Source organism: Nylanderia fulva, unplaced genomic scaffold, assembly GCF_048542155.1.
Source record: "Nylanderia fulva isolate GAGA-0341 unplaced genomic scaffold, ASM4854215v1 Scaffold11, whole genome shotgun sequence".
In the NCBI taxonomy this organism is placed as follows: Eukaryota; Metazoa; Arthropoda; class Insecta; order Hymenoptera; family Formicidae; genus Nylanderia; species Nylanderia fulva.
In genome coordinates, this window is record NW_028189302.1 from 5,631,201 (window position 1) to 5,642,919 (window position 11,719).

At 33.6% G+C, this 11,719-nt stretch overlaps 1 protein-coding gene across 3 annotated transcripts in view; it reads left to right on the plus strand.

Moving 5' to 3' along the window:
- The window catches only part of Tsp66E (Tetraspanin 66E), a 34,107-nt gene that overhangs the window by 15,702 nt on the left and 6,686 nt on the right, over window positions 1-11,719 (plus strand). For all 3 annotated transcript variants that reach the window (XM_029319369.2, XM_029319368.2, XM_029319370.2), the window contains exons 3-8: window positions 336-434; window positions 8,911-9,039; window positions 9,535-9,609; window positions 9,803-9,910; window positions 10,523-10,696; window positions 11,533-11,674. In XM_029319369.2, coding sequence (XP_029175202.2) covers window positions 336-434; window positions 8,911-9,039; window positions 9,535-9,609; window positions 9,803-9,910; window positions 10,523-10,696; window positions 11,533-11,674 — 727 coding nt within the window. The remainder of the gene's footprint in view (window positions 1-335; window positions 435-8,910; window positions 9,040-9,534; window positions 9,610-9,802; window positions 9,911-10,522; window positions 10,697-11,532; window positions 11,675-11,719) is intronic.

Genomic DNA, 11,719 nt, shown 5'->3' on the forward strand with positions numbered 1-11,719 from the left:
GCCGCGACTCTTGATTTCTTACTGCGAACGTATCTCGTTGACGTCAGAGGCGAAGGTGGAAGTAAAATTGAGTTTCGAGAGAGAAACCACACTTGCGTGTTCGCGATAGGATGAATAAAATATATCGGAAGATTTTTCCTTCTTTCGCGTTTACTCGCTTTTTTTTTTCTTTATCGGCCAATAAATGTTGAATTTAATATGCAGAGAAACGCGCGCGAAAATCGCGAGTGAAAATTGCCAAGCCCGCGCTCGAGTTTCCGGGGCTGTTTCCTTCGGTCAACCTTGAAGTCCATGAAGCAGAACGGAGATGTAAACCGAGGTGTTTCGTTTTGCAGGTCGCCGGAGGAGCGGCACTGACTGTCGGTATATGGCTTTTCGCCGACAGGAGCTCGTTCACCAATCTCATCGGGAAACTGGACCAATCCGACATCTTGGTAAGACAGAGTATTAACAAATTAATTAATCAAATTATTAATTTATATATAAATAATTTAGATATATAATAATTTAATTAAATATAAATTAATTAAATTATTAAAAATAGTGCGCACGAGATGTGCATTTTTACACGGAGAATTTTCTCTTAGAATTCACCCTGAAAATCATGATAATTTTGAGACAATATATAATGGTATTGGAATAAGAATTTTATAAGAGCTTCTCTGATTATTATTTACCGCAATAAAATATATTAATAAATATTATATATATTAATATTAATATTAAATTTTATTATGTACATATATAGTAAAATTAATCGAACATTTTTATATCTTATTGCTGATGGAGATTATCAGGGTAAATTCTAAGAGAAAATTCTCTCTGCGTACCTAATTTCCGAGAAAATTGTATCATGATTCACTTAGCACCACCTGTTTATGTGGTTGTGTGGCAAATTGGGCGAGCATCAAAATAATACTAGCTCACTAAAGTTTTACGAATGCGTATAGAAACGCATAGAAACGCATCACATTATGGCAAAGCCAAACTCGCTAATTTAACTTTGACTTAATTGCTCATAAAACGAAATCTCTTGCAAGATCTTTCTCGATATAGAAATATATAGTCTTTCCGATACCTTGAATGAGCTTGGACAATCCTCAGCTGGGAAATACCGGTTCCTGTATACGAGTTTCGTCGTGTTAAATTCCTGCTCTGTAATCTCTACGAGAATATTTAATTTTCTACCGATTTCTTATTCAGATAAGGTCGCAACAATTTTCGTGACCGACGTGTATTCTGAAAATCTTGGGGGAGACAAATTTCAAAATGCTTACGAATATTAATCGGTATAATCGCTCTGCTAATTTTTTTTACCGTTTTTACCGTTTTTTTCGAGATTACGATCGCGATTTGTTCTACGTAAGAATTTCCGAGCAGAGTCTATCCGCGCTGGAATATGTTAGAGGAAAAAATGACTCGAATGCGTATTCTTATAACCGGCTATTTATATTGCTCCAAGTTTCTCTTACGCAATCATGGTAATTATGTCGTAAGTTTGTTATGTAACTTATGGAGGTAGAGGTGCAAGAAGGAGATTTTACATGAACAAGACTGAATTTGATGATTATTGATTTATACGCGATTATTATCGTATACAGGGTGTTTCAGAACTGGCAGAAAAGTTTTTAATCACAGATTCCTGGTATCATTCGGAGGCGATTTTTCTTCAGCGAAAATGTTAAGACACCAATCATTTTAGAATGATAAGGCTTTTTTGGAAACTAAGCCTTATTGTGAAAATAAAATATTAACAAAACTACATTTTTCAGTTCATTTGAGGGTAGAGTTTGCTTTAATAAAATTTTAATATAAGGATTAGTTATAAAGATACATGATATAGCAACACTTGAGAACATGCTAAAAATGATGGGCTCCCTCAACATTTTTACTAGGGAAAAATCGTCTCTGTTCTGAAACATCTTGTATATAAATACTTCTCGATATATAAAAATATCTTTAACTCTTATTTTTACGACGACAGACATACATAAGTATAAATTATTCTTGGCGATTTATTCTTCCTTTCGTCAGCAGTGGAAAACTCTATCCTCGCTAACGCGACTTATTCATTAACAAGCACGTGTGAAATGCAGATGTGTAACGAGATATACATGACGTATATTGTAATATACCATTGTCATGGATTATCGATACATCGGTGTCGCAACGACACGACGAGCATATTATAACGTGATTTTTATATACTAAATATGTCCTTGGAATAGACACGCAAAGCATAAGCATATATATATATATATATATATATTTATATGCAAGGAAAATATATTTTCTTTTTATCTCTCGAATTTTTCTTACGTCGATATTATATAATACCGAATGAATAATGAATAAACAAATGGCATCTTTCAGCTTCCGACGAAGACCACAAAATCTCTATATACTGGAAAACTAGTTTTAGGTCAACTTACCGGAGATGAGCATATACGTTTTGTTTTTCTTCTTCGAAAAGATGCCAACGAATAGAATATTTAACAGCCATAACATATACATATACTCACTAGGCTTTTCTTAACCGCAAGTCGCTTATAGATACGAGATAATCTAACGTTTAACGAGGTGCTTGACTCTATAAACTGCGAGGAGAAGAGGCATAAAAAGAGCGACTTGCCTTGAAGAGCGTCACGATTAACGAGAACAATAGAGAGGATATCATATATGTACTTCCTTGGAATAATTACTACTGCGTGCTCCTTTTTTCGTCCTGCGTATCTAATTATCCTTTATTGGCAAAATGACGTGCCTATTTTTTCTCCTCGTTCTCACAAAGCAGAAGAATTATATAAATCTTTACGCACGAGGATACGTGTAGGAGAAGATATTCTAAAAACAAGTAGAAAGAAGAGGATTTTTTTCACGGAGTAATTTTTTTTATTGCAAACGTGGCGTAGAAAAGTATATGACGTTAATTATTATTGTTAGAGGATGACCCGTCGTAACGCGCGCTTTCTAATACGCTGCAACTCTGCCTCGTGTCTTCTTATCACTCGGTAATTAACATTTATTCTGCTAGTTTCACTTTATAATTATTATAAAACTTGGGTAACATCTCGATCGCGTCGTGTCATGCAACACTCAAAAGTGCCATGGACGCGTGAATCTCATTCGATCTTGATCGACAGTTGTTCTCGATTCGAAGAATAGCCAAACAAAAAATCCTTTAGCTTTCCTTTATTCCGAGACACAATTTTACACTTTCGAGAATTTCTTATGATATTCTTTCACATATATTTTCTTATAATATTCTGATTTAAATAAATTGGCATGTCTTGAAAATATCTGACGACTAAGACTTTATTTAAGGTTTCACAGTGTGAAATATAATAAACGGGTTAGAGAAAAACTCAGACAAGGACAATCAGGTGCGTCAGATTGAAGAAAAAATTAATTTTGTCCGATATTTTTCTTTCTAAGAAACTTACGTTTCTTCTGGAAGAGACACAGAGATATTTGATTAAAAAGTAAAATCTTGAATATATTGATAATCTATTTAATTACTTGGCATCGTCCCAGGGAAAATGTGTCCTTCCGTGCACCAACTAATCAGTTTTAATGAAAATTAATTTTTTCCTGGAAACTGACGCACCGCACTGATGATCATCCGGCTCTTTTTAGCTCGTTGAGATTTTAATATCTGATTTATTTTGATTGGCGAGCGATAGGAGAAAATCTGAATGGCAGATTGTTTGCACGCGCAGCGTGATGATGTAGATACGACGTAGATAGGTAGATAACAATTCTACGACAGGGAGAAACGAGAAACGTAATTATCGGTACTTGGTCGCTGATGAGATGATTGGTTGTCACATTAGCACAACGCGTGGGAGGATCGGGATGATCTCCATCGTGGATTCGTGGTTCATAGTCCACTGGACCCACGTATCCCAAAGAGAATTTTCTCTTAGAATTTACCTTGAAAATCATATGGTAATCGTGAGACACGATATTATATTGATAGAATTTTGTAAAAGTTTCTCTGATTAATATTTATTACAAAAAAAATATTAATATCTAGCACAGTAAGATATAAAATATCTTTGATATAGTAAAATTAATCGAATTTTATTTTATATCTTATTGTAGTAGAAAATAAATATTAATATTTTTAATAAAATTTTTTGAAAATTTTTTAGTAAAATTTTACTATGTATATAGTAAAATTAATTGAACATTTTATATCTTATATTGTGATACATATTAATATTTTTTATTGTGATAAATTATATTAATCTGATGAATCCTCCACGTATCACAAAGAGAATTTTATCTTAGAATTTACCACAATAAAAAATATTTATATCTAGCCCAATAAGATATGAAATATGTTCGATTATAATTTTACTAGTATTTACTATGTACGTATTAATATTTTATTATGACAAATATTAATCAAAGAAACTCTTATAAAATTCTTCCAATACTGTATTGTCCCAGGATTTTCAGGATAAATTCTAAAATAAAATCCTATCTTTCCGTGTAGGAAAGCTAAAACCAAAAGCTCTCGAAAAGCGCGATTTCACGTTTCTTTCCGAATTGCAGGAGCTGGTAGATGTTCGTGAATATTTTATAGAGTCTCATATCGTAGAGGACATCGCCGGGAATTTTTTTTACATCGTGCATCGGTCATCGCGACGATGTCGAAGCTAGATAGCGGAACGCCACGAAGAAAAGTAAAAGTGCCGCTTTCGTTTTTTTCATATATATATATATATATATTGCGGCGAAAGGATAACGCGTTTCCGCTACGATTTAAATCGAATTTATTACAGCGAGACATTTAAATAAGTCTAATTTAAATGCGCGATACATGTATGAACCTCTCTTGAATTTTTTTGTAATTTGTGTGTTTGATTCTACTAAATTATAATATACGAAAAAATTAACACAATTAGCATTCACGCGCGCGTTATTAGCGAAGGCTCGAAACGCTTAGAAAGTTGCTTCTAATCACTTCTAATCGGAGACGAACTATAATTGTTGTCTCTTTTAGAAACTCCTCGCGAATAGGATTCTCAATTTGAAAACGAAACGAGTTAAAGTTGCTCAAGATATAAGAGCCTTATCTAACCGTTAGTTTGTTGATTGCTTAAGTTGTCGGGCCTTAATTAGCCCGGATCGTCGCTTATCTTCGGAAAGAATTTATTAAACCAATTAAAAGCTAGAATTTTTGTGAAGGAGGAGATTGACCTAAAAAGCCGAAGGGAAAAGAATTTTTACATTTTCGCGAAGGAAAATGCACTTGTATATAAAAAATGTATAGATACACTTTGCAGGGAGAGAATAGTAAATGCATGTGGAAACAGGCGAACTGCAAAGACGAAAGACGATTAAGTATTTCATCCCGGAATATCCCCTATATATTCTTATCGAGCGACTTAGCTTGAGATAATGCTCTTGAAAAAAATATTTGTGTAAGATTACGTAATTAGACTAGGTGTTTTCCGACTCAGCATAATTATGCAATACTTGGTACTTATATGGAAAATTACAGATTATATGTAATTTCATATGTAATATATTCTTATATATTTTCAAGATTAAAAATATTCCACTGAACATGGAATTACACGAGTAATATATAAATGCTATAAAATAATGTTATAAATAAAATGGATAAATACTTATAAAATAAAATTCTAATAAAGTAAAAATAGTAAAATTTAAATTACATATGAGTTTTGCATAAAATTAGTAATTTTACCTATATTTTTCATGTATTTTTACATTAATATATGTATTTTTACTAAGTAATTTCCATGTAAAAGTACATGGATTTTTTTTCAGCGTGTCGTTTACATTTTCTCAACAACGACCTTTCCGTTTCCCTGCGCAACTTATAATATTCGGTGTTAATTGCCACTTTGCCAAGCGACAGAGGACCAGAAAGTCAACGATGCTAATAATAATAATAAAGACTAGCAAGAGTCTTGCGCGATTAGTTGTATGTATCGTCGACACATTAGCGAGGAGAACGACGATAACACACTTCCGAAACGCGAACTCGGCTTGAAATTAGAAAGGAAAATTTCTCTTGTAAACGAGAGACAATTCGGGGATATATTCTTGGCTCTTCGGAATATAGAAAGACGACACGACGTCCTCTTTTCCTATCCGTCAAATAAATACGCGCGACGCATATCCGCGCAAGCGTGTAAATAAAAGCGAGGAATTTAGGACGTATTTAGGACGTACGTTGTTAGAGCTCCAGAAAATGCATTAACTCGCTGACGCACGCGCAACGCACATCCATGCACTGTAAATGCGTTAAATTGGGTCATTTCGGAGAACGATGTTGGGGCATGGCTCATGCGCGACGAGAGAACCAGCAGAAATTCGGTTACGAGAGAGGGAGAGGAAGAAAACACACCCCGTGAAACGTAAATATATTCGACGGATCTCTCCGCGGGATATTTTAAAGGGACTTTTAAGTAGAGCTTAAATATATAGGTACGTTTTTGAAGCCGAAACCCTTCGATGTGCTGTAACCCTCGCTTATCATTCGTGCAATCGGTTCCCGATCAATCTGGCGGAACGAGTCGGTGAAACCGAACACGAGATATACCCTTATTAGTCCTTTCACCTGGTGACCTGATTTTTCGCGGCACGCTTCGTGCTTCGGGTTAGTAGTAGTAGCGGCACGTTCAATAAGACGTGCAACGTCGACGCGCCTATAATAACAAGAGAGAGAGAGAGAAAGAGAGAACCGGCGTCGAACTAAAAATACCTTATATCCGTTCAACAGGTGTTCGAGATAAGAATGTCAACGTGTTTACGAAGTAATCTCGTACACAGACACGGGCAGGTACATACAATGTCGGTGGAATGTCGGTTTAATCCTCTCGTCGCGTCTCTGCGAGCATAAAACAACGCGTCATCCCGTATGATTGTCTCAATCTAACAGCACAATTCGCGATCCTATACCACGAAAGCGCTCATTTTCGCGCGTTTATCTCTCGAGTGTGATCTCTCTCTTTAAATCTCGAGGGAACGAGGATTATCCCTTTTACGATTCAAGGCCCTGGTGGACTCGTTAATCAATTGGTCAAATGGTTATCGGAGATATGTTTTTTGAATCTTTAAGAGTCCTCGATTGAGGGTAGATTTTGCTGATGGATGGACGAGAGAATTTTTTTTTTGCGATTTTTAATTTTTATAAACACCATATCGACTCTCAAGAATCTTCTTCAGAGTCCAGTAGATATTCAGATGTGAGGGAAATGCCTCACATATGCAGAGAGAATTTTATGAGTTTCTTTTTGAGATTAATATTTACCACATTAAAATATATATTAATATCTGTCACAATAAGATGTAAAATATGTTTGACATAGTAAATTTAATCTTAATTTTTTTTTAGAATTTGTCTGAAAAGAGTCGACGATATACTATCTGTCAGATAAAACTTATCAAGAATGTGGAAAAATCTTAGTGTGGTAGATATTAATATACTTTTAGTAAAATTTTATTAGTGTAGATATTATTATAATATAATATTAAAATAATTAAATAATATTAAAATAGCAATATCTATTAGAATAAGATATAAAATGTGTTCGATAAATTTTATTGTAAATATCAGTCAGAAAAACTCTTATAAAATTCTTCTAATACTATATTGTCCCACGATTACCATAAGATTTTCAGGGTAAATTCTAAAGAAAAATTCTCTCTCTGATACTTTACGAATCTTGAAGAATTCTCTTGACAAGGGTAGTTTTTGTTGACAGATGGATAGGGATTAGCACAGACGAGAGAATATTTTTTTACACGATTTTTAACATAGTCTCACAAGAATCTTCTTCAGGCTCCAGTAGACATCCAGATGCGAGGAAGATGCTCTGCATATTTTTCGAATCTTGAAGAGTCCTCGACAAAGGTAGATTTTGCTAACGAATGGATAGGGATTAGCGCAAATTTTTTGCGCAATTTCTAACATCGGCTCACGAGAATCTTCTTCAGGGTCCAGCAGACATCCAGATGCGAGAGAGACGCTTTGTATAAAGGAAGGTCTATGCTGGCACTCTCTGGTTGGTCTCTGCCTCTGAAACTCGATATCCATCACATACGACGGAGATGACAGTTCGCATATAGCGAGCTTATAAGTATTCCAAGTGTGCCCCTTCGCGAGTCATTATGTCATCCACTTATCTCGAGCATATTTTGTAACGATGTACAATACTCGCATGGATACTCTACTGATGATGGAGTCGACGAGCTTAACTTAATATAATTATTCGTGCAACCAGCGTGCTTATAATGCATGTCTCTACATACATTATATATCTAACAATAAATATATATGTCAGTATATATACATAAGAATGACGTAGAGCGACAGAAAGCACTATTGATATCTTAATTTATGGAAAGGCAATATTATGTATAGTTCGCCGCGCAAGTTTACAAATTGAGCCTTGTAAATGAATTATTCAAGGAGTTACAAACTCCTTGATTTCTCTGAATATACGACACGCAGAATCTAGGAATTTATTAAGTGATTATAAGTATTTTGCGATGTAACGAGAGCGAGAAATTGTAAGTCAAGAGTTCTCGAAAGATAAAAGAGAGGACTCTTATTTTCATAATTCATCAATAAAATTCTCATTGGAAAATTCATTGAAAAATTGATATAAACAAGAGGATCTCTTTTATTTTCATAATTCAATATTTTTGCAATCCCTGAAGAGAATTTTGGCGAACCATATTTCTTACTAAATATATATAACTTTAATAAGTTTTTAGTATTATGATAAATGCACACGATTTCCCGGCGATATAAGATATTTTCTAAAGAATTTATCAACTGCAATTTTACATCCCACATTCGATGATGAATATTTATTATAAGCTCGATCTGTATTCATCTTTCGCACCTTTTTTGTTTTGCAGAATAAAACAGACGCCGATGTCATCAGAATGATATCTTACATTCTTATCGTAGCCGGTGCTCTTACGTTTATCGTCAGTTTCCTTGGATATTGCGGTGCCATGTTCGAGTCTAGATGTCTTCTCTGCGTCGTAAGTTCGTTCTAATAAAGCTTGTTTCATTCCAAATTCTCGCAACGTGATGCTTATCTGAAATAATTACATATAATTTTTTTTCATTCGCAAAACACAAAAATACCTTCAAGTTTAAGCATTTATGTACTTTTTGTGTATTATCTCGAAAATATTACGCATATTTTAATACGCAAATATAATTTTATGTTAATAGATATATTATGATAAGTACTATTTTTGTTATTTTTATGGAAGTCTTTCAGTTTCAGTAAGAATAATTAACACAACTCGTTGAAAACAATTTAAACACATATTTAATTATGCAAGATTTTTTTCACCTCGATTCTCTTTCCTTCTTTTTCCTCTTTTTTCAATAAATTGTGATATATAGTAGCGAAAATGATGAAATGATTCATTAATGATGATACAATCGGGAAGAGAATTATTTTACATAAAAAAATATATAAAAAATGTAAAATAATTTTATTAATGATGTTTTTCCTGTGATTACAGTACGGCATTCTAATCTTGCTGGTTTTAGTCCTGGAATGTGTGGTAGTTGGCCTAGCTTTTGGACTTAAAGGAGACGTGCGTATTTATGTAACTTTTATGTTCTCTCTCTTTTTTTTTTGCACAAACGCGTTTCCATCTAGTAAAATATTTCGTTAGCTCGAGTGATTCGTTAGCATCGAGTAATTACGAAAGTGCGGATTGAATGAATGACGATTGCAGATATATATTATTTATAAGGTTCATACTTTAATATGAAATTTAAATGCAGGCCGAGAAAGGTACTCAGAACTTCCTGAAGTCGACCATCAAATATTATGCGACCACCGTTGATAAGGCTGAAACTGTGACAGTCGCGTGGGATGGAATTATGAGCCAGGTAAAGCTACATCAATTATTATTTCATAAATTAATTAATTAATCATCAGTTAATGATGATCAACTAACGACGAGTTGACGCATGAATTAATCGGTATATATCGATTTTTCCGGATTTTATTTATCTTGCATATATAACTGTGATTAATTATTGGCTCTAAAGTGATTCGCTAACTGCACATAAGTGAAAGTTAGCAATATTACGGATATTAGTGGGCTATCGGGTTCACCATCCTACCACTTTGTGGTAAAATTGCAAACCACAAACTTACTTATTTTAGAATTTATCGGTAAATTATGGAGAAAAATGCATGGAAAGTGTTACATTTATACCGTTTTAAAGTTCATTGAAATCGATAGCTAGAAGTATCTATTAAGTTCAATAAGAATCTCGCGTCATCAAATAGTTATCTCGCGTCATTAAATAGCTATAATAATCATAAATGATATAAGGAGAGATAATTATCTAACTATTTATGAATATATAATATATTTTCTCTGCATTCCTGTTGGTTACGAGAATTTTAAAGGGGTACAATAAAACAAAAAATAATGTGTTTTTGAAGTCGATGACATGAGAGGCATTATTTGATATTAATGGAAATATTTTCAGCAGCATTGTTGCGGTGTGGAAAGTTACCTAGACTTTCGCGAAAATACGAACCTGACTGCTACCGGAAAAATGATTCCCGAGGCTTGCTGCATAAAAGTGAGCGAAGGATCTAACGTTCTGAAGGATCCTTCGTGTCCAATTAGTCCTACCGCATCCAATTCATATTATTTAATGGTAAGTTGAATCTTATTATTACTTCATTCATCTTTCTTGATGTAAATAAAAATTGGGAGTATAATCATTAAAGTCCTGCGCACAATAAAGAAATAAATATTAAACATCAGGAATAGGAATTATTTTAGTAATTTTAATAATAAAATTTTATTTAATTTAAATTTAATTTTAATAATAAAATCTCTGTACAAATCTCTCTCTGAAAAAACTCTTACTAGTTTATTAGCCCTAATCCTTTATATTTTGTATTTTTGTATCAGTCTTTTCGATTTTATTATTTGAAAATAATTTTTATTCTTAATATTTATTTCTAATATTTTCTCTATTATACGCAGAGCCTAATTATTGCTAAAATATAGCATAGTACGGACATGTATTCACGTCTATAGCACACTTTCTCCTTGACAATTTTCTGAGCGTGACTCGGCATTGGCATTGCGTGCTCCTAACTCTCGTTCGAGGCATCCAGATGCACGTACAAATTGAACAAATAGTCTTGTGCTATGCGTGATGGAGAAACATTTATATAAGCCCCACGTATATGTATATATATAAATTTCACAATTATTTTTAAATTTACATTTTCAAACAGGTGATAAAAAGGATTTGATATTTTTATTTTATTACGATATTAAATATTTCCTTGTATAATTCTCAAATTAAAATTTGAAAACCATCAAGTGTCAAATTTATACTTAAAATCCAGCTGTAAAAATTAAGTTAATAAAAATGTAGCACTTCATAGATTGAAAATATCGATTTTAAAGCTAAAGAATGTGCATTACATAAAGTTACATTTAAGTACAAGTCACATTAAGATGATTACTTGTCTGTAGGGTTGCTACAAGGCCATAGTGACCGCCATCGAGGAGAATGCGGCGATAGTGATCGGTGTGGCTGCTGCTCTGGTCTTCGTCGAGGTCTTGGTCATTATTCTGGCGCTGTACCTAGCCTGCTGCTATTGGCGTCCACAACATGGTAGGCTCGGTGTTAAAGTCAGTTACTAAATAAATCTATTACGAG